This window comes from Cetorhinus maximus, chromosome 28 (assembly GCF_964194155.1).
Source record: "Cetorhinus maximus chromosome 28, sCetMax3.hap1.1, whole genome shotgun sequence".
Lineage (NCBI taxonomy): Eukaryota > Metazoa > Chordata > Chondrichthyes > Lamniformes > Cetorhinidae > Cetorhinus > Cetorhinus maximus.
This window is the reverse complement of record NC_135906.1, coordinates 9,532,385-9,557,415: the sequence shown is the minus strand read 5'-3', so window position 1 is coordinate 9,557,415 and position 25,031 is coordinate 9,532,385. Positions and strand designations below refer to the sequence as shown.

General features: G+C 46.1%; 1 protein-coding gene across 1 annotated transcript in view; it reads left to right on the top strand.

Annotated features, from left to right (window-relative positions):
• The first annotated feature begins 5,444 nt into the window (after nucleotides 1-5,444).
• The window catches only part of LOC144668803 (protein Niban 1-like), a 58,689-nt gene continuing 39,102 nt past the window's right edge, over nucleotides 5,445-25,031 (top strand). The window contains exons 1-3 of the mRNA XM_078531167.1: nucleotides 5,445-5,604; nucleotides 23,308-23,438; nucleotides 24,673-24,804. Coding sequence (XP_078387293.1) covers nucleotides 5,550-5,604; nucleotides 23,308-23,438; nucleotides 24,673-24,804 — 318 coding nt within the window. The 5' untranslated portion in view covers nucleotides 5,445-5,549. The remainder of the gene's footprint in view (nucleotides 5,605-23,307; nucleotides 23,439-24,672; nucleotides 24,805-25,031) is intronic.

Sequence of the window (25,031 nt, the reverse complement as noted above, 5' to 3'; positions counted from 1 at the left end):
GGAAGCAGTTGGGATAGAGAAGCCGGGATCGGAAGTCCCAGTCAGAAATGCGGAGCTTGCGTGTGCCCCAGAAAAGTAGGGATGGAGCGGCAATCCAACAGTGATTGTCCCTCCTCGGAAGATTCAGGTCAATATCTCTCCTGAGGTGAAGCTCTAAAAACTGAATGCAGTGGTCCAAATAGAATCGGACCAAGGCTTTACAACTGAAGCATAGCTATCTCATTTTTGTATTCCAACCCTCTTAGAAATAAAGGGCAACTAAATTAATTGATGGGATGTGGGCGGCGCTGACTAGCCCAGCATTTATTGCCCATCCCTGATTGCCCTTGAGAAGGTGGTGGTGAGCTGCCTTCTTGAACCGCTGCAGTCCATGCGGTGCAGGTACACCCACAGTGCTGTTACAGCTGGTACCTTGGGCTGCAGGTCCTGGAGGTTTACCTGTATTAAGGGTACCTGTATGCTGCTGCTGCTGCTTCTTTTGTATGGCTGGGTGTACAGCAGCAACTACAATTTTACATCAAGATGGTCAAGCCAGGATATTACGTCAGGAGTGGCGGTGCGCATTGCTGTAATACCGCCTTCGTATTTATGAGCCAGGCATTGAGTTGTTACATGATCCATGGTCCGTTCTGGGTGACGACAATCGCACGCAGGAGAGCTTTTAATTTTCCAACTGTGCATCAGGTATCCGCATGGTTTGTATAAGTGAGGTTTAGGGATGCCCATGAGCTTCATGGGAGGCCAGGACCAGGGACCCTCTCTGAAGGGTCTTTCATGAGGTGTTTGTGCGCAACTTCTTGTGAGCACCATTCATTTCCCTCAGGCTTCTTCAGGGCTGAAATCACGTTGCCTGAGGTTGTGTTCAGGGGTTCAAAAGGACTTACATGACTTCAAGTGGAGGCGAGGGACGTTGTTGTGGACCTGATGGATAGGGAGGTGTTTGTTTTCCTCGATTCACTGCTCTTCACGGAGGGTCGCAGCGGATGGGTGGCGGGGCTGGTGGGTGGGTGTGTAGGTGCTGGGATACATGCCAGCACGGGTAGCCAGCATGTGTGCACTAGGCTTTAGTGATTTCGGTATGTTTACACAATTGCAAAGCTTCTCCACAGCTCCTCACCTTCATCATCCTGATTTGTTTTCTTCCAGTTCACAGTAAATTGCCTATGTTAAATTCCATCCATCAAGGTTTTGCCCACTCACTTAATCTCTCCATGTCCTTTTGTTTCTTCCTGCTCCCAGTCATCTATGTAACTTATTGTGCTTCCTAATTTAGTGTGAACTTGCATATACAACTATCTATTCCTTCATCAAATACATTATTATATATTTGGTGTGAAGCAGATCCCTGGGGAACATTTGTCATATACTGTGAATCATAAAACATTGCTTTTATCCATACTCTCCGTCTCCTACCTTGCAACTAAGTACCCGCCCACGTCACATCACTGCTTTTAATTCCATGTGCATTCCTTTTCGATAATCTCTTGTGTGGTTCCTGATCAGATTCCATTGGAGTGTCAGTATAGATAACATCCATAGACACTCGCCAAAAAAACATACCAATGACCACAAAACATTCACTGGATGAGCCAGATGTGACCTACCCGCCAAAATTCCATGCTGAACCTTAGTTTGCTCATACTTCTCTAAGTGTTCAATCACTCCCTGTTCTGGATAATAGATTCCTCCAAATGATATTAAACTGGTATTAAACACCCCACCACCGCCCCCAACTGATGTTAGACAGATGCGTCTGTAGCTACCTTATTTCTCCCTCTCTGAAATAATGGAGTAGCATTCGGCATTTTCTAATCCTGAATATTGTGAATTTTGGAAAATTATGGCTTACCTGCAATTTCCTTTTTTTAAATTAATTGACGGGACGTGGGCGTCGCTGACTAGCCCAGCATTTATTGCCCATCCCTAATTGCCCTTGAGAAGGTGGTGGTGAGCTGCCTTCTTGAACCGCTGCAGTCCATGCGGTGCAGGTACACCCACAGTGCTGTTACGGCTGGTACCTTGGGCTGCAGGTCCTGGAGGTATACCTACATTAAGTCTTGTTATTTTCCCCAGCACAATTTTTTTTTCATATAATGAAGTGCACTAAATTCTCTTGCCTCATCTAGCGGTTACCTTGTACTGCTGATATTTTGCCCTTTTTCTTATTTAAAAGCCTGCCATTTCCTAATTTTCCATTATAGTCTCACACCTGGGTCTCTCAAATGCTTTACCACTTTGATTCCCTTAAACATGAGAATAAAACCCTTTTTCCATTGGCTTTGATATCCTCCCAGGGTTTTTTATTCCCATTAGTGAATTCAATCAGGTAAATCAAACAAGATCTGTCTTTAAGAAATCCATGCTGGCTATCCCTTATTAACCCATGCTTCTTAACCGAGAATTAATTTTGCATCCAAACTACCTTCACCTCGAAGGCCACCTGTTCACTGTTTTCCTGGCCAATCTGTATCTTCAGTCCATCTGTGCAAAATCCTTTTCAAATCGCCGAAATTGGCTCATTGCCAGTTGGGCATTTTCACTTCTGATTGTTCTTTTCCCTCTGCCGTAACTACATTAAATCTAATTATATTAGATCCAACACTGCTTCCTTCCTCGTTGGACTAAGAGTGGTATTGTCACTGGACTAGTATTCCAGAGACCCAGGGAAATGCCTGGGGGACCCAGGTTCGAATCCCATCATGGCAGATGGTGAAATTTGAATTCAGTAAAAACCTGGAATTAAAAGTCACAGTCATTCCAACTCGGCCTCCGCTTTGTAGGATCTCTCACTTCCTACTCAATCATTTCTGCCCTTGAGTCGTATTCACCAGCAGCTGTATTCCATCTGAAATTCCCAGACACGGTTAACATCGACAAGGTGCATGTCTACAAACCCTCTCTCACTTGGGTCATGACAGTCCTAATAATACAGAATCCCCAGACACTCCCTTATTCGATTGCTTTAAACAATCAGGTAGGTTCTGGCAACACTTAAACAGCCTGGCTGGTCTCAGACAGTTGCCAGGAAGAGGACGTCAGTGACAAGGGAGCAGAATTTGTGGTGGAGGCCAAAAACAATGGCTTCCATCTTCCCAATATTTAGTTGGAAGAAATTTTGCTTATCTTGGATGCTGGACAAATAGTCTTGACAATTTAGAGATAGTGGAGGGTTCAAGAGAGAGATGGCGGTGAGGTAGAGCTGGGTCTCATCAACATAAACATGGAACCTGACCCTGGGTTTTTGGATGATGCTGTGAAGGGGCAACATGTAGATGTGGAGAGGAGGGATCCAAAGAAGGATCCTTGAAGGAAACACCAGAGGTCACCGTGCAGGAGAGAGAAGAGAAGCAATTGCATGTGATTCTCAGGCTATGACAGGATAGATAAGAATGGAATCTGGTAAGGGCAGTCCCACCCAGAGGAGAGGTATTGGAGGAAAATGGTGTAGCCGCTGACAAGGTTTAAGGTCTATAGAACTGAAAAGGACCAAAGGCAATGGGTATAGCCCTACCAATGTTTCTTTAGAGGAAATCTCTGCTTGCCTAATGCTGGGGTTTGGTGTTCTCATGGATATTTTACCCTTGTCCTTTCTAGGTGGAAACAATACCAGTATTGGGAGTTTGGAACTCAGTCAACCAAACAAAGGATGGTGTAGAAAGATTAAGATATTGATAGAAGAAGAAGGCAAAGCCGACAAGCAATTTTTGGGATGCGTGTGTGTCAATATGAGGAGTGTTAAAAATTAGGTTGGTGAGCTGCAGGTCCAATTTGCCATGTGGGGTTATGATGTAGTAAACAATCACCAACACAACAGGTACTTTTCCAGTAGGACCTGTAACAGAGACCCGGGTTAAACATGGGAAGGAATGGGAACTCAGTATTCCTGGCTAAAATATATTCCCAGGGGATAGGGAAGGGAAAAGGTAGGGATGGGGAGTGACAATATAAATTATCGATAATATTACAGTTTTACCCCTGGGATAATGTACCCCAGGGTTAAAAGACCAAATTGATCTGGTTACAGTTAGGGATGGAAAATGACCTGTTGTGTTGGTGATTGTTTACAATAGACCTCCAGGTGCACATTGAGAAAGGCATAGAGCAGCCAATCTGTCAGTAAATTCTCATGAAATATAAAAATAATGGAGCAGTAATAGAAAGGGTTTTCAATTACCCTAATATAGACTGGGTAAAAATCAGAGTGAGGATTGAGGAAGACGAGGAATTCCTAAAATGTTTTTAATTCATTCATGGGATGTGGGCATCGCTGGCTAGGCCAGCATTAATTGCCCATGTTTAGAGAGCAGTTAAGAGCCCCACATTGTACTGGGCCAGGAGTCACATGTAGGCTAGACTGGATAAGGACGGCAGATTTCCTTCCCTAAAGGACATTTGCAAACGGATGGGTTTTTACAACAATCGTTTCATGGTTATCATCAGACTTTTATTGAATTCACATTTCACCATCTGCTATGGTGGGATTCGAACCCATGTCCCCAGAGCATTACCCTGGGTCTCAGGATTACCAGTCCAGTCACAATGCCACTGCCTCCCCATAATTGAAGAGCTGTCAAACTTGAAACCATCTCTTTGCATTAAGTCCTGGCCCAGGACCCCGTTCAAATGACGATGACCCACGCCTCACTACTAAGGGTTTCTGAACATTGTCCAAATCTAACGGTGTTAAACCTGTGACAGGTTAGAGTGACCAAATAAGATGAATTTTCTGTTGCTATTGCAAGGGAGGTGACAATTCGTCCTGGGCGTTTTGGGTGAACACAGCCCATAATCCTGCACAGTGAAGACCCAAACCAGTCACTTTGTTTGTAGCGGCTGAGCTGAATGTGCGTAGGGCCAGTGAAACCTGCTGTCATATTCAGGTGAGGGGAATGTAGACCAGCAACATTCCACACCAGGTGTACCAGTTGACTAAAGGAGCTACCCGGATATGAATCCACTTTGCTTCATCACGCTAGGGGTCCTATTCTGCAGTAATGGCTTGTTCACTTTGCAACCGCTCTCAGAATTTCCCAGTCCCCGGGGTCGGTGTTACCAGCCTGGGCATCCTCCTGTCTTATTCGCAGACTGCTTCTCACAGCTTCCAAACACAGTTTGAGCAGCTCCTCCGCCGCGTCGGACTGCAGAGGGGACAGTGCCCTGCGGTCCAGTGCCAGCTGCTGACCAGGAGGGTGGCCCCTGGCCAGCAGTTGGCAGGGCAGTAGCAAGGGAGCTGCAGGTTATTGCATGGCGCTGCGGCGCTTGAAGAGCCAGAGAGGAGGGAGGGAAGGTAGAGACCTCTAAAACAATCGTTGCCTGGGTGAGTTCCCGATTATTGTTATTAGTGGTAACGTGAGACAGTTTTACATATTCATGAGCTGAGTCACTGTGATGACAGCTGCTGTGAATGCTGTTCAGCGGCAGATTGCCTCACCCTTCAAGAGCTGGAGAGGCTCCAGCTGGCAGCAGTGACCAGGAGACCTGCCACTTTCTCCCCGCTGTCACTCCACCGCTCCTCTGGGATTGGACCCCCCCCCCATCTCTTGGCAGCAATGGGCTTGAACTATTCCACACACCTGGACCAAAGAATGCATGACTACCTGAAAGGTGAGGAGGGTTTTAATTAGTTAAACTTAAGACACGCGTTGGCTGCTGCTCCCCATATCCGGTGCACTGAATGGCAGGAGTGCTGCACCCTGTGTGACTGAATGTGTAAATCCTGGCCGCTGCTAACTGACACCTGTTAGATAATAAAATCCCAACACTCGGGCTTTCCTGTACTGGCCAGGCCACCTGTAAACAGTGAAATAAATGTGGAAAACAGCGAGGATACCCGTCAGTTTGTGCAGAGCCTGGAGGCTGAGATATTGTCAGAGAGAGAGAGAGACACCTGATATAATGACCTGCCTTTCTTCACTCGCTGTTGTAGGGGGTGGCGTGTGTGTCAGCTTTCAAAACTGACTTCTGGGCGGTTTGAATCGCTCCCACTCCCTGGGTTCGAGACCTTGGACTTATTTGGGTGTTGTGACAAAGTGCAGCAGACAACTGGTTTTGGTGCAAGAAAAAAACTGAGTTTATTTAAGTCACAAATGAATTTATAACATTAGGATTACACTGAGATTATACAGACCTACAAAGTACACTTAGTTAAGAATGGGGAACACACGGTATAACAAGGGAAAATCACGCTACTAATCCCCTTACCCTTGTCCCACCCCCAAAACCTAACTAAATTGAACTAGGAGAGGTCAGGGATCATGTCCACCAACCAGGGTTCCTTGACATTTCGAAATCCAGCCAGGTAAGCCGGTTGCAGTTTTGGGGTACGCTCTTTGTGTCCTCTGGGGCCTGCCGTCCCCACGCGGTCCTGGTCTGTGGAATCTGCGAAGGTTCTTCAGTTGGGTGGAGGGCGCGGCTGTGGGTGGTTGATCTTCGTGGAGGGCGCAGTTGTGGGTGGTCGATCTTCGTGGAGGGCGCGGTTGTGGGTGGTCGATCTTCGTGGAGGGCGCGGTTGTGGGTGGTCGATCTTCGTGGAGGGCTGTGGTTGTGGCCTTGTTGTCTTCGGTTGAGCCTGCCACCCCGTGCCCCTCACCGTGATGTTGCCTGCGGGCCTGCAAACCTCCAGATCTTCTTGCTTAAACTCTGTTTCAACTGCTCACTGCCCTGTGTCAGATTTCCAAACTGCTCACCCTTCTGCTAGCTGGTTTCTCTCTCTCTCTCTCTCTCGTAACTGACCGGGCCAGTTAAACTGTCTTTCGAATTTCTTATCTCAATCCAAATCCAAGGGTCAGTTCTTTGTCTGATTTTGGTGGGCTTCCCCCTGATATTGATGTCTCGTTGTTTTTAATGGGCTCGCATGATGTTTATCATTGTCTTCCTGCCTAGTAACTAGTTTTGAACTGAAAGCCATTGTATGTGTGGAGTATTGATGGGTTTGCATAATTGAATTGTCTGCCTTAGTAGTTAGTAGCGATTATTTATGCAAGATTTCGATGGGCTTCAGTTTCGTGAGGTGAAGTCTTTCTCTGGGTTGATTGTATTAAAGGGAAGAATGCGTATTCTGTCTCCTTTCGTCTGGTTTCAGGCAAAACAATCCACACTGCACTCAATAAGCCCGGGCATGTGCAACCCCAGGCCTTCATGGGCCCAGCCTCCTGTCTGCAGGGTTCTACATTTAACTCAACAGTTTAAAAGTCCAAATGTCATATCCTTGTTGATGATATGAAAAATGTGGGAATTTTGAGAACCCTTCACTGTGCACCTGCTTTTCACTGTATTACCTGCTTTTTAAGTTACATTTCTTTGCAAACTCCCTGAAACTATTTTGCAGTCGGTGATATCTTGTTTCCGTGTTTTACCTCATCACATCTCCTGCTAAGTGCAGGTTGTGCCATAACACACACATATCAGATATCCCTGTGACAGATACAGTTATCAATGTCCCTGTGACAGATACAGGGATCGATGTCCCTGTGACAGATACAGTTATCAATGTCCCTGTGACAGATACAGGGATCGATATCCCTGTGACAGATACAGTTATCAATGTCCCTGTGACAGATACAGTTATCAATGTCCCTGTGACAGATACAGGGATCGATGTCCCTGTGACAGATACAGTTTTGGATGTCCCTGAGGCAGATACAGGGATCGATGTCCCTGTGACAGATACAGGGATCGATGTCCCTGTGACAGATACAGGGATCGATGTCCCTGTGACAGATACAGGGATCGAAGTCCCTGTGACAGATACAGGGATCAATGTCCCTGTGACAGATACAGGGATCGATGACCCTGTGACAGATACAGTTATCAATGTCCCTGTGACAGATACAGGGATCAATGTCCCTGTGACAGATACAGTTATCAATGTCCCTGTGACAGATACAGGGATCAATGTCCCTGTGACAGATACAGTTATCAATGTCCCTGTGACAGATACAGGGATCAATATCTCTGTGACAGTGAGTTACAGTTATTGGATAACTCTGATGGTGAGATTCAGGTGTGTGATGTATCTATGGCAGTGAGGTACACTTATTGAGTTACTCTGTGACAGTGAAATATGGTTAGTGAATACATCTGTGACCACCTGATACAGGTATTGGATATCTCTGCGGCAGTGAAGTAGAGCTGTTGGGTGTCTTTGTGACAGTTCGATTCGGTATTGGGGAACCCTGCAGCAGTGAGATTCAGTTATTGAATAATTCTGCAGCAGCGAGATATGGATGCAGTGGTTTTTTCATTCATTCATGGGATGTGGGCTTTGCTGGCTGGGCCAGCATTTATTGCCCATCCCTAGTTGCCCTTGAGAAGGTGCTGGTGAGCTTCCTTCTTGAACCGCTGCAGTCCATGTGGTGTAGGTACACCCACAGTGCTGTTAGGGAGGGAGTTGCAGGATTTGGACCCAGTGACAGTGAAGGAACGGCGATATATTTCCAAGTCAGGATGGTGAGTGACTTGAAGGGGAACTTCCAGGTGCTGGTGTTCCCATCTATCTGCTGTCCTTGTTCTTCTAGATGGTAGTGGTCGTGGGTTTGGAAGGTGCTGTCGAAGGAGCCTTGGTGAATTCCTGCAGTGTATCTTGTAGATGGTACACACTGCTGCTACTGTGCGTCGGTTCTGGAGGGAGTGAATGTTTGTGAATGTGGTGCCAATCAAACAGACTGCTTTGTCCTGGATGGTGTCAACCTTCTTGAGTGTTGTTGGAGCTGCACTCATCCAGGCAAGTGGAGAGTATTCCATCACATTCTTGACTTGTGCCTTGTAGATGGTGGACAGGCTTTGGGGAGTCAGGAGGTGAGTTACTCGTTGCACGATTTCTAGCCTCTGACCTGCTCTTGTAGCCATAATATTTACATATGGATGCAATGTATCTCTGTGCCAGTGTGATACGGGTACAGTGTATTTCTGTGCCAGTGAGATACGGATGCAGTGTATCTCTGTGCCAGTGGGATACAGATACAGTGTATCTCTGTGCCAGTGAGATACAGATGCAGTGTATCTCTGTGCCAGTGAGATACGGATGCAGTGTCTCTCTGCGCCAGTGAGATACGGATGCAGTGTATCTCTGCGGCAGTGATATATGGATGCCGTGTATCTCTGTGCCAGTGAGATACGGATGCAGTGTATCTCTGCAGCAGTGATATATGGATGCCGTGTATCTCTGTGCCAGTGAGATATGGATGCAGTGTATCTCTGTGCCAGTGGGATACGGATGCAGTGTATCTCTGCAGCAGTGATATATGGATGCCGTGTATCTCTCCAGAAGTGAGATACGGATGCAGTGTATCTCTGTGCCAGTGAGATACGGATGCAGTGTATCTCTGTGCCAGTGAGATACAGATGCAGTGTATCTCCATGCCAGTGTGATACGGATGCAGTGTATCTCTGTGGCAGTGAGATGCAGATGCAGTGTATCTCTGTGCCAGTGAGATACGGATGCAGTGTATCTCCTTGCCAGTGTGATACGGATGCAGTGTATCTCTGTGCCAGTGAATTGCAGATGCAGTGTATCTCTATGGTCCAGTGAGATACAGATGCAGTGTTTCTCTGCGGCAGTGTGATATGGATGCAGTGTATCTCTGTGCCAGTGAGTTACGGATGCAGTGTATCTCTGCTGCAGTGAGATACGGGTACAGTGTATCTCTGTGCCAGTGTGATACGGATGCAATGTATCTCTGCCAGTGAGGTACGGATGCAGTATATCTCTGTGCCAGTGAGATGCAGATGCAGTATATCTCTGTGCCAATGTGTTACGGATGCAGTGTATCTCTGTGCCAGTGAGATACGATGTGGTGTATCTCTGCAGCAGTGAGATACGGGCACAGTGTATCTCTGTGCCAATGTGATACGGATGCAATGTATCCCTGTACCAGTGAGATATGGATGCAGTGTATCCCTGTGCCAGTGAGATACGGATGCAGTGTATCTCTGTGGCAGTTAGATATGGATGCTGTGTCTCTCTGTGTCAGTGAGATACGGATGTAATGTCTCTCTGCGGCAGTGAGCTACGGGTTCTGGGCAGTGGGCAGAGCTGCTGATCTTTTTCAAATCCCAGCCTGAGATTCTCCATTGCAGGTTGTAGACATCATTGCCATAAACATAATCTTCGTTGCCTTTGTTGTTCCTTGTTCCAGGGAAAGAGTGGCAGTCGGAGTCCCCGAGAGAGCTCATGAATGTCTGGCAAATTTGGGCACACTGATTCATAGGGGTGCCCAGGAGCCATTCACAGAGGGACTCTCGAAGAATCTTCCAAACCTGGTTGCTAATCATGTTTGCTGCAACCATGAGCAGAAACAATTCCTACATCACAACAACAACTACATTTCAACAAGTACATCATTGGTGTTGGGACAGTTTGAGGCTGTGACAGGTGCTGCGTAAATGCAACTTCTTTCTTTATTTCTCTAGCAATGGAAGGGTACATGAACAAGGAACTCTGGCTCAATCAATCTCATTGTAGTTATAAACATGGCCTCCACTTGCACTATGGCACAGAGCCCACAGAGTATAAAACTGCAGCCTAGGGAAGGAAGAACTCTCATTTATAAAGCATCTTTCACCACTTCAGGGACCCCCAAAGTGCTTTACAGCCAAGTAAATACTTTTGTAGTGCATTCCCCATTGTAATGTCATAAATCCTCTATCCTTATCGCAGTCTCTTTCTCTTCCCAAACATTGACAGGAAATTACAATGGAGGTGCAGCTATCCCAGCAATCATTGCACAAGTGAAAGGGGTCTATCAAAATATGTTGCGTCGATGTTGAGGGCTTTTTCTGCATGTCTGTGTGCATCCTTCTCTCTTTCATGGCCTCCCCGAGAGTCTTTCTCCTGTCTCTTTCTCTTTGTGTGTACGTCTCTCTCTCCCTATACATGCAGCTTTCTCTGCGTATCTGCGTAGCTTTTTCTAACCTGCACGTGTGTGTCTTTCTCTCTCTCCCTCTGTCTCTGCATCTCATGTTGCTGTTGGTGAGGAGACTGTACTAGATACGGGTAAGTAAATGACCATTGTGCTGAGGGCTGCAGAGCGACCGACCAGAAGCAAACAGCAGCTCCAACTTAACCCGTGACCTATTTTCGATCCAATCGAGTGAAGGCCTGGATGCCGTAACACTGGCTGCAAGGACGAGGCAGAGTTTGACTAAAACTCGCTCACACTATGGAGTGTGACTCATCGCCAAAATTTGCCTGCATTATTCAAACTGAAAAACGACAGGAGGGAGTTTAGCGATCACCTGCTTCCCTTTCTACGCTCCACTGCAATGTATAAACCACACTGACTGTGCCAACTGGGTGGGCCTGTGGCTGGTTGTTGGGATGGGCTGTGATTTGTTTGTTAAGTTTGTGATTTGGTTACTAGGTCAGCGATTTGGATGCCCTGGCTTGACAACAGCATCCCAATAATAAGAAGTGTATTTGAGCCAAATATTTTCCAGTGAACCCAGCAAAGTAAATTTATTGAATTGTCTTTAATTTCCTGGTACAGGGAAGTGCCAATGTCCTTACTGCTCCATCACAACGACACCAATTAATGATACGTTGTAGACCCCAGGTTCAGGGGGCCCAGGCTGCATGTTCTTGTCTGTAATGCTATACACAATAATAAATGCCATGTATTGAATCTGTGTGGAGACACTGTCCTTGACACAGGGAAGTGATCAGTCCCTGAAACATTGCTTGAACCAGTCTGACAACCTCACAAGTTTATAGAGCAAACCTTCCACCCCCTGTATCAGGACCAGGGACCTGCTGTTTGTTCCAAAACAAAGCAGGAATCTCCAGTTGTCCTTCAATCTCACCTGATCGACCTTCACTGTTTCAGCAGGAGTGGCAGCACTGGCTGCCCTGTCACCTGTGTTAGTGTAAACTTCGAAAATAGCACCTGACAAATGCAACCCCCCCCCCCCCCCCCCCCCCCACCACCCACCAGCCCCAAGGAGACTTCCCCGTTTACCTCTCACTTTGCCAGTCAAAACTTGGAGAACTTTACAGCGGGGGTCACCTGGGGTGGGTTCACTGGGGTCACCTGGTGGGATTACTGGGATCACTGTGGTGGGTTCACTGGGATCACTGTGGTGGGTTCACTGGGATCACTGTGGTGGGTTCACTGGGGTCACTGTGGTGGGTTCACTGGGGTCGCTGTGGTGGGTTCACTGGGATTGTGTGAGTGTGTGTGGGAGAGAGTGAATGAGTAAACACCCTGGAACTGGGAGTGAGCTCACTCTGACTCTCTCCCAACACAAACACTCACTCACTCTCTCCCATACACGTACACACTCACTCACCGTCTCCCACTTTCACACACTCACTCACCGTCTCCCACTTTCACACACTCACACTCTCTCCCACACTCACTCATTCTCTCCCCCACACACTCACTCTCTCCCATACATGTACACACTCACTCACCGTCTCCCACTTTCACACACTCACTCACTCTCTCCCACACTCACTCACTCACTCATTCTCTCCCCCACACACTCACTCTCTCCCATACACGTACACACTCACTCACTCTCTCCCACAAACACACACACTCACTCTCTCCAACACACACACTAATTCTCTCCAAAACAAACACACACTCACCTGTTCTTTCCCAACACAAACACATGCTCACTCACTCTCTCCCAACATAAACACACACACATTCTCTCCCACACACACACACACTCACTCTCTCCCACACGCACACACTCATTCACTCTCTCCCACACACACACACTCACTCTCTCCCACACGCACACACTCATTCACTCTCTCCCACACACACACACTCACTCTCTCCCACACGCACACACTCATTCACTCTCTCCCACACACACACACACACACACACACACACACTCTCTCCCACACACACACACATTCACTCTCTCCCACATACACACACACTCACTCTCCCACACGCACACACTCATTCACTCTCTCCCACACACACACACTCACTCTCTCCCACACGCACACACTCATTCACTCTCTCCCACACACACACACTCACTCTCTCCCACACGCACACACTCATTCACTCCCTCCCACACACACACACACTCACTCTCTCCCACACGCACATACTCATTCACTCCCTCCCACACACACACACACTCACTCTCTCCCACACGCACACACTCACTCACTCTCTCCCACACATGCACCCTCACTCACTCTCTCCCACACTCACTCACACACTCTCTCCCACACACACACACTCATTCACTCTCTCCCACACACACACATACTCACTCTCTCCCACACGCACACACTCATTCACTCTCTCCCACACACACACACTCACTCTCTCCCACACGCACACACTCATTCACTCTCTCCCACACACACACACACTCTCTTCCACACGCACACACTCACTCACTCTCTCCCACACATGCACCCTCACTCACTCTCTCCCATACACACACACACGCACTCACTCTCTCCCACACTCACTCACACTTTCCCACTTACAAACACACACTCACTCACTCTCTCCCACACATGCGCCCTCACTCACTCTCTCCCGTACACACACACACACACTCACTCTCTCCCACACGCACATACTCATTCACTCCCTCCCACACACACACACACTCACTCTCTCCCACACGCACACACTCACTCACTCTCTCCCACACATGCACCCTCACTCACTCTCTCCCACACTCACTCACACACTCTCTCCCACACGCACACACTCATTCACTCTCTCCCACACACACACATACTCACTCTCTCCCACACGCACACACTCATTCACTCTCTCCCACACACACACACTCACTCTCTCCCACACGCACACACTCATTCACTCTCTCCCACACACACACACACTCTCTTCCACACGCACACACTCACTCACTCTCTCCCACACATGCACCCTCACTCACTCTCTCCCATACACACACACACTCACTCACTCTCTCCCACACACGCACCCTCACTCACTCTCTCCCATACACACACACACGCACTCACTCTCTCCCACACTCACTCACACTTTCCCACTTACAAACACACACTCACTCACTCTCTCCCACACATGCGCCCTCACTCACTCTCTCCCGTACACACACACACGCACTCACTCTCTCCCACACTCACTCACACTTTCCCACTTACAAACACACACTCACTCACTCTCTCCCACACTCACTCACACTTTCCCACTTACAAACACACTCACTCACTCTCTCCCACACTCACTCACACTTTCCCACTTACAAACACACACTCACTCACTCTCTCCCACACATGCACACTCACTCACTTTCTCTCACACTCATTCACTCTCTTCCACACTCAGAAACACACATTCACTCACTTTCTCCCACACACACACACATTCTCTCCCACACACACTCGCCTTCCCTCACTTTCTCCCACATGTACACATTCAATCATTCTCTCCCACACACATATTTACTCACTCTCCCACACACACTCACTCATTCTCTCCCACACACGCACCCTCACTCACTCTCTCCCATACACACACACACGCACTCACTCTCTCCCACACTCACTCACTCTCTCCCTCTCACAAACACACATTCACTCACTCTCTCCCACACATGCACATTCACTCACTCTCTCACACTCACTCACTCTCTCCCACATTCACTCACTGTCTCCCCACATACACACTTACTCACTCTCTCCCACACATGCACACTCATTCACTCACTCCCTCATATTCACGTAATCACTCACTCTCTCCCACACACGCACACACTCACTCACTCAGACCACCAGTTCTCGAGGTTTTACATTAAACTAAATGAAACATTTTATTAATTTACACAAGTTAAATATATACACATGGCTCAAAATTACTACTATCATAACTTTTAACAAGTTCCCAAACTAATCTCCATTAAGTCAACAGCAACCCATAGATTCAACCAGACACCAGGCAAAGCGCTTTCACCTTACAATTCAAAATGAGGTTCCTTTCACTTTAGTTCCTGTGGAGACAGTTGGAGGTTTACAACTGCCTTTTGATCTCACATTGCCTCTGTCCTGCACACCCGAAAACTGCTGAAGTTATACCTACCACCACCTATTGAATGCAAATTCTCATTGTCTCATCAGCCTCTTCTAACAATAAAAGCCCTTTCATAGTCCCAATTTTATTAGTAATATAAACATATTGCTTTGTATCTATTGGATAGGCGTCAGTTTTCACCCCACTCCTTGAATGCTCTATTCAAAAAATGCAAATGCGCTCTATCTCTCTTACATATCAAAACTAGTACCCATCAAAGCACCCAGACTAGCTGGCTTTGATCCAATTAAGACACACCCGCAGACTAAACCTCTATTTTAAACACAAAATATTGTCTAATAATATTATATACATTAATAGCTTCATGACATCCCCCACCTTATCAGAAAATGAACCGTCATAATTCTTAAAGACGGCTTTGTTTTAATAACCCATCTCACTATCTCCTATACTCATTACACTATTACAATACCAGATGCATGCATTAACATAACAATATATATAGGCACAAGTCCTTGGTGTCAACAGAAATCACTCCAGTTCAGTGTCTAGGTTTTTAAAAAATGTCCCGTTTTCCTTTAAGCTTCAAACTCTCGATAACGCATCTGAGAACAGATTTTCTCTTCCAGTAACGTGTATAATCCATAGATTAAACGGTTGTAATAATAGACTCCATCTGAAAAAGTCTTGCACTTTTGTCTCGAAATTTATCCAAAAGCTTCAAAGGATTATGGTCTGTATAAACAATTGTTTCTGATGAATTGTTTGCAACATAAATTTCAAAATGCTGCAACGCTAACACCAAACTCAGAATGTCTTTTTCAATCATTGAATATCTTCTCTGTTGTACATTCAGCTTCCATGAAAAATATCCCATCGGCTTTTCAATTCCAGTGTCGTCTTCTTGTAACAGTACAGCCCCAATGCCTATATCGCTTACATCAACAGCCAACTTAAATTGCTTGGCATAATTGGGTACTGCCAACACTGGTGTCGTAGTTAATACAGTTTTCAAACTATCGAATGCCTCCTGACACTCCTGTGTCCATTGAAACTTCTTGCTCTTTTTTAATAATTCAGTCCGTGGAGCAACCACTTGGCTAAAATTTGGTACAAATTTCCGGTAAAACCCACTCATTCCCAGAAATCTCAAAACTTCTCGTTTTGTTGTAGGCACTGGGAAATCCACGATAGCCTAGACTTTCACATCTCTCGGAGCCACCTTACCATGTCCAATGGTTATGGCCTAGATACGTAACTTGCACTTTTGCAAATTCGCTTTTAGCCAAGTTCATCACCAAATTAGCCTCCTGTAGTTGAGTAAATAATTCTTCCAGATGCTGTAAAGGCTCCCCCCACGTCTGACTGCAAACAATTAGATCATCAGTATAAACAGCACAATTGTTTAGACTCGCAATTATTTTGTTTGTCAGCCTTTGAAATGTTGCAGGTGCATTCATCATACCAAATGGCATGACTTTAAACTGATATGGTCCACTTGGCGTTATGAAAGCTGATATTTCCTTTGCTCTCTCTGATAACGGTACCTGCCAATATCCTTTCAGCACGTCAATCTTTGTGATAAATTTCGATTGTCCCACTTTCTCAAAGCAATCTTCCAACCGTGGTATGGGATATGAATCTGCTTTGGTCACCACATTCACCTTTCGATAGCCCATGTACAGTCTTTGTGTTCCATCCGGTTTCTGTACCAGTACAATAGGCGAACTCCAGTTACAACTAGACTCAATGATATCATTTTGAAGCATGAAGTCAATTTCTTTTTCTACTGGTGATAACTTTGCCGTATTTCATCTGTAAGGTTGTTGCCTCACTGAAGGTGATATTTCCATACATGCATCATGTAAAGCTAAATATGTCTTTCCCAACTTATTTCCACAAATAGGTTTGTATGACTGCAATAGCTTTTCCAAATCACTTTGACACTTGCTTGCAAGGTAATTCAAAATTTCATTAAAATTTTCAAGCACCCCATCATCCAATTTGATTAGAGGAAAATCAATTTCAGAGTCCTGCATCATCCACCATCACTAATATCTCTCTTTTCGTTCCTCTTCCCTGTCAAAGTACTTTTTAAGCATATTTACATGACACACCCTCTGCTTCTTTCTTCTATCTGGAGCATTTATTAAATAATTTACTTCACTCAATTTCTTTTCAATCCTGTAAGACCCACTAAATCTTGCATTTAAGGAATCACCTAGTACTGGTAACAAAACTAGTACTTTCTCTCCAGAAACAAAACTGCGAATTTTAGCCTTCTTATCTACTTTCACTTTCATTACTTGCTGTGATATATTTAAATGTCCCTGAGCCAGCTCACATGCTCTGTTTAATCTTTCCCTGAAATTTGATACATAATCCAGGAGAGTAGTTTCTGAATTTTGACCCACCAATTTCTCGTGAATCAATTTCAGTGGTCCCCTTACCTCATAACCATAAACTACTTCAGAGGGGCTAAAACCAGTCAATGCATTAGGAGCGCTTGTAATAGCAAGTAACAAAACTGGAATTCTTATATCCCAATCCTGTGCATAATCCTGATAGTATGGTTCTTATCATAGTTTTTAAAGTTTGATGCCATCTTGTGACTCTGGATGGTAAGCTGTTGACTTAAACTGTTTTATCCCCAAACTGTTCATTACTTCCTTAAACAGCTGTGACATGAAATTTGACCCCTGATCTGATTGTATTTCTTTAGGTAAGCCATATCGTGTGAAAAGTTTAATTGGCTTCTCTACAATCTTCTTAGTTGTAATATTTCTTAAAGGTATCGCTTCAGGAAACCTTGAAGACACATCCATAATTGTCAATAAATACTGATGTCCAGTCTTTCTTAGTTTTTTAGTCTTGGGGAGGGGTCCTACACAATCAATCATAACCCTGGTAAAAGGTTCTTTAAATGCAGGTATTGGGATTAAAGACGCTGGCTTAATCACTGCTTGTGGTTTCCCTGTTATTTGACATGTATAACAGGTTCTACAGAATTTGACTACACCCCTAAGCAATCCTGGCTGAAAAAAAACCTCTGTATCTTTTCCTGTGTTTTCCTAATTCCTAAATGGAATTCCATTGGAATTTCATGAGCAATCCTCAGAATCTCATTTCTATACCCCGCTGGGATAACAATCTAATGCACCTTCCTCCAGCTTTCATTTGCTGAGACATGATCCAACCTCCATCTTTCTCATCAAAATATCCCCTCGAGGATGATAAAATACTGGGATACATTTTGCTTTCATTTCTGAATACGTTTTCTGATATAACTGGTTTAATTGCAAATCATTTTTCTGTAACTCCACTAACCTCTTTGAGTTAAGCATTTCACCTGAACTGTCCTGCATTCCTTCCTCCTGAACAATGTCATCAAATACTAGTTGGATTTCAACGCCTTCTTCTTGCCTTTGAACTGCCTGCTTATTTTGTTTATCTTGTTCTTTCCTATGGGCCTTTGGTCTCATTATAACACAATCCAGGATGTTCCTTCTGTAGCACTTCTGTTGAAAACACTTCTACAGGCTGCTCAACTACCATAGGCATCACCCAAATTTGCAATCCAGATATATCATTACCCAGAATAAACTGAATCCCTGCAATAGGTAATTTTTCCACCACTCCAACTATAACTTCACCTGACCTTTATTTGCTCTTTAAATTTACCTTCCACAATGGAATAGATTTAGCATTTCCATGAACCCCTTATTATTACCTTCTCCTGCAATACTCCCTCTGAACAACAAATGTCACTATCCCACAACGTTAAGGATTGACTAGCCCCTGTGTCTCTTAAAATTTTAACATCTTTACATACTCTACCCTATACACATGGAAAGGCTTTCCCTTCACATACAAAGTCCTCAAACATTTCTGCAACCTGCTCCTCAGAATTCTCTTGAGTAAACTGTGAACACAATCCCACTTTTTTACCTTTCACTGATTCTCCCTGTTTCACCTGTACACAAACCGTTGGTTTCTCCTGTGCCTGAACCTCAGAACCCACAGTACTTTTACTTCCAGAGATTTTCTGTACCCCAACAATTCCAACAGATTTTCTCTGCAATCTCCAACACACTTACTTCATGTACCCCACTTTATTACAATAAAAACACCTCAATTTTTGAATGTCACTTCTACCTTCAGCACCTTCCTTTTTATTCTGAGCTAAAACTTCCTGGGAACTTCCAGCCACTCCTTCTCTTCCCTGACTACCTAGCTTCCTTTCACCTTCCCACTTTTTATCCTTTTCCGATTTGAAAGGGTGATGGAAAAAGGTTTAGCTCTATGAACTAACTCATAATCATCAGTGATCTCTGCTGCTTGTCTTACAGAATCAACCCTCTGATCCTCCACATGAGTTCTCACTACCGAAGGGACTGAATCTTTATATTCTTCCAAAAGAATGACTTCTCTAAGAGCTGCATCAGTTGTCTCTATTTTTAACCGTATCCACCGGTCAAAATCACTTTGTTTTACTTTTTCAAACTCAATACAAGTTTGCCCAGGCTGTTTTCTCATATCCCTACATTTCTGCCTGTATGCTTCAGGAACCAACTCATATGCACTCAAAATAGCTTTTCTCACCACATCATAATTCACCGACATTTCTTCTGATAGTGAAGCACATACCTTAAGCTCGCCACCTCACAACTTAGACTGTAATAATAACATCCAGTTTTCCTGTGGCCATTTCATCTGTTTAGCTAGCTTCCCAACTGAAATAAAGAATGCTTCAATATATTTTTCCTCAAACTTTGGAAGAGCTTGTACAAATTTAAACATATCCCCACTGGCTTCTACTCTGTAGATAAATCCTTCCTCAGCTGCTGACATCTGTCTTCTAACTGCCAACATTTTCAGTCGGAATTCCTTCTCTCTCTTTTTCTCTTTCCTCCTTTTCCATCTTCACAATTTCTAATTCCCTTTTAAAAGCCATTTCTCTGTCTTTTGCTTCAAATTCAAGCTTTTTCAGTTCCTTTGTTTGTTCAAATTCAAGCGTCTTCATTTGTAACTGAAGTCTCACTACCTCCAGCTGTGACTCACTAGTGTCAGGTTTCACTTCCAACTATAGATGCTGTGCTGTACTTTTAACTATATCTGATTTCCTAGGCCCCCACACAAAACCCCAATTTTAACATCTGCCAACTCTGTTAGCTTACTTTAGGTTATTTTTTCCAACCCAATCAGAGTTCTTTCTTCTACTCTCAGACAAGCCCAAGCAATTGCCAAAGCCACCTTGCAGTCTTACCACTTCTAAAATACCTCACCAACTCCTGAATTCAAAGTGCTTCTCATATTCGTAAGCTTAAGATTCACCAATTCCAAACTAATCAAGGAATTAGAAATATAATTGACCCCAGCAAGAGCCCCCAGTTGTTATGACCAAACAGTTGGTAAAGCTGAGTTATTTAAAAATTCCAGACGGAAACTTTAAACAACTGTCATAACCTATAATTTTAAGTGTTATGTTTGAGATGCGACTCTAAATTCAGGAATCAGACCACCAGTTCTCGAGGTTTTACATTAAACTAAATGAAACATTTTATTAATTTACACAGGTTAAAATATATATACACATGGCTACAAATTACTACTATCATAACTTTTAACAAATTCCCAAACTAATCTCCATTAAAGCAACAGCAACTCATAAACTTAACCAGACACCAGGCAAAGCATTTTCACCGTACAAATTCAAAATGAGGTTCCTTTCACTTTGGTCCCTGTGGAGCCAGATGGAGGCTTACATTTGCCTTTTGACCTCACATTGCCTCTGCCCCACACACAAAACTGCTGACGTTAAACCTAGCACAGCCCACTGAATGTAAATTCTCATTGTATCACCAGAGTCTTTGAACTCCATCTTTTAACAATAAAACTCCTTTCATAGAACCAATTTTATTAGTACTATAAATATATTGCCTTGTATCTGCTCGCTGTGTGATAGTTTTCACCCCATATCTTGAGTGCTCTATTCAAAAAATGCAAATGCACACTATCTCTCTTACATATCAAAACTAGTGCACATCAAAGAACCCGTACATTAAGACACACCCACAGACTAAACCTCTACTTTAAACGAAAAGCATTTCTCAATAATATTATATACATTAATAGCTTCATGCCACTCTCTCCAACACACACACTCACTCATTCTCTTTCACACATACACACTCACTCTCTCCCACACACACACTCACTCACTCTCTCCCACACACAGATTCACTCACTCTCTCCCACACACACATTCACTCACTCGCTCCCACACACACACCCACTCACTCTCTCCCACACACACCCACTCACTCTCTCCCACACACACACACCCACTCACTCTCTCCCACACACACCCACTCACTCACTCTCTCCCACACACACACGCCCACTCACTCTCTCCCACACACACACACTCACTCACTCTCTTTCACACATACCCACTCACTCTCTCCCACACACAGATTCACTCACTCTCTCCCACACACAGATTCACTCACTCTCTCCCACACACACACACCCACTCACTCTCTCCCACACACACCCACTCACTCTCTCCCACACACACACCCACTCACTCTCTCCCACACACACACTCACTCACTCTCACACATGCACACACTCACTCACTCTCTCCCACCCACACACACTCACTTTCTCCCAGACACACCCACTCACTCTCTCCCACACACACACCCACTCACTCTCTCCCACACACACACTCACTCACTTTCTCCCAGACACACCCACTCACTCTCTCCCACATACACACTCACTCACTCTCTCCCACGCGTACTCACTCACAGTCACTCACTCTCTCCCAAACATATTCACTCACACTCACTCACTCACTTTCTCTCTCACACACACAGACACACACACTCACTTACTCTCTCACACACACACAGACACACACTCACTCTCTCTCCCTCCCACACACAGACTCACTCTCCCCCTCACACACTCTCTTTCTCACACAGACACACACACTCACTCTCTCTCCCTCCCACACACAGACTCACTCTCCCCCTCACACTCTCTGTCTCTCTCCCCTCTCTCACACACACAGACACACACACACACTCACTCTCTCTCCCTCCCACACACAGACTCACTCTCCCGCTCACACACTCTCTCTCTCACACAGACACACACACACACTGTCTCTCTCTCCTCTCTCTCTCTCTCTCTCACACACACACACACTCTCACTCTTTCTCCCTCCCACACACAGACTCACTCTCTCCCTCACACACTCTCTCTCTCTCTCTCACACACGCAGACACACACACACACTCTCTCTCTCTCCCTCCCACACACAGACTCACTCTCTCCCTCACACTCTCTCTCTCTCTCTCTCACACACACAGACACACACACACACTCTCTCTCTCTCCCTCCCACACACAGACTCACTCTCTCCCTCACACACTCTCTCTCTCTCTCACACACACAGACACACACACACTCTCTCTCTCTCTCTCCCTCCCACACACAGACTCACTCTCTCCCTCACACACTCTCTCTCTCTCACACACACACAGACACACGCACACACTCTCTCTCTCTCCTCTCTCTCTCTCACACACACACACACTCTTACTCTTTCTCCCTCCCACACACAGACTCACTCTCTCCCTCACACACTCTCTCTCTCTCTCTCACACACATACACACACTCACTCGCTCTCTCCGACCCATACACACACTCACCGCCTCACTTCCTCTAACCCACCTTCGGTTCCCTCGGCCTCAGCACACTCACCACCCCTGGTGTTCGCTGCTTCTCCAATCAGAGGCCGTTTCTCTCCCTCACTCGCCTGTCAGCAGCAAACACGGGGAGGGAATGGCTGTGATTGGAGGAGCAGCTCCTTGCAAAACCTTCCCTGTCTCACCAGCATTTTGAGCAGTGGCTCTGGGGGCCTGAGAGAGGGGCTCGGTGAGCCACAATGCAGCCCACCTGGTTGGACAAGGGTGGCCTGGACCCAATCTGTTCAACCTCCCTTCATTAGGTAAGCCCCTCACCCAAAGAATGAGTCGCGTGAAGCTTCTCTGAACTGCTTCTAACGCAAATATATCTCTTTTTTCAAATAGAGAGAGTATTGCAGCATTCCAGATGTGCTCTATACAATCCTGTGATGAAAGAGTAAGAAAGAGCAGAGGATGGTTAAATTTCTTGCTATAAACTTGTCCGCGTTGTGCAGACACGGGTTACAGCTGCCAATCAGCGCCAACTCCTGCCACATTGCACTGACTGACTGGCTCCCTGTCCTGTCGATTGCTTCCTCAGGTAGGGCTGATGTGCTCCTGCACGACCTGCGCCCCCACTGTCGGCGCCAGCGCACAGCGGGTTTTCTCCACCAAGTCTGGAATGAGGTGGAGCCACAGCCAAGCCAGGCGCCCCAGCTGCTGAAGAACAAGGTAGGAGTGCTGGTTCCCATGGGGCCCACTTTAGGTGGAGTGGCGCACGATGTCGGGCCTGCTTCAGGCTCCCACGAGCGCTACCTTGGCTCAGCCAATCGCCCTACGTTTTAAAAAATTCTTTCATGGGGTGTGGGTGTCGCTGACAGGGCCGGCATGTGTTGCCCTCGAACCGAGTGGCCATTTCAGGGGGCAGTTAAGAGTCAACCACATTGCTGTGGGGCTGGAGTCACATGTAGGCCCAGACCGGGTAAGGACGGCAGATTTCCTTCCCTAAAGGGGCATTAGTGAACCAGATGGGTTTTTAACAACAAAAAAAACATCAGTGATAGCTCCACAACAAAAACAGAATTACCTGGAAAAACTCAGCAGGTCTGGCAGCCTCGGCGGAGAAGAAATCAGTTAACGTTTCGAGCCTTCATGGCCCTTCGGCAGAACTGAAGCATAGTTAGAAGAACGGTCACCGATGCTGAAACTAGTTTCATAATACAGACTTTGTTCACTGAATTCACCAGCTGGGCAGGGGGATTTGAACCCATGACCTCAGGGCAATAGCTGAGGCCTCTGGATTACTAGTCGAGTGGTCCCGCCTCCCCCTGGGGCCTACCAGAGACAGGCTTTGGGATCAAACTCTACACCATGACGTGAGTTGTGAAATGATTGATTCAACAGGAATTTCAGCTCAGAAACAGGGCTGGACCGAGGGGAGACGGTGGTGTAGTGGTAATGTCACTGGGCAGGTAATCGCGAGGCCCGGGCTAATGGTCTGGGGGACAGGGGTTCAAATCCCACCACGGCAGCTGGTGGAATTTAAATTTGATTAATTAATAAATCTATTTGGCCCTGCATGTGACTCCACTCAGTTCAAAGGTGATTAGGGGTGGGCAGCAAATCCACCTCCCCATGGAAGAATAAACGAAATGCCAGTGGGTCCTCCCAGAATAAACTCCGCCTGTGTGCGTCTGGGATGGTGGTGGAGTGGGTCCTCCCTGGGAATGTTGGATGGTGCACCTCGCCAATCCACACGGAGCGAGGAAGCCTCCTGCCGGAAGGGGGTGACTGGGGTGGGCTGTTAGATCACCGTCGCATTTGACTCGAAAGTAATTCAGTCCCACGCGGCCCATTCCCTGAGGCGAATCCAGTCGCTTGCCCTGAGAAAGCTGTGCAAACAGACTGGAGCCGGAAGGGGGTGTGAGGACCAGGAACCAGCTCAGCCACTGCCTTCTTTCCTCAGGAGCTCAGGGATACTCAGCAGGCGATGGCTAAGGGCTACCTACTGCAACACGTGGAAAACAGGAGGAAGTGGAAAGAGCGATACTTTGTGCTGACGGCCTGCTACCACTTGGAGTATTTTGAAACGAAAGAGGTATTGGGACTTTATTAATTCACCTTCAGGTTTATCACTCATATTGCAACGTGTCTGCCTGGTGTGTTCGTCTGGGTAGATGGGGGTTTCTGCCTGCAGGCGGGGGAGTGTGTCTGGGACGGGCAGGGGGGTGTGTGTGTCTGGGACGGGCGGGGGTGTGTGTGTCTGGGACGGGTGGTGGGGGGGGTGTCTGGGACGGGCGGGGGGGTGTGTCTGGTTGGTCTGAA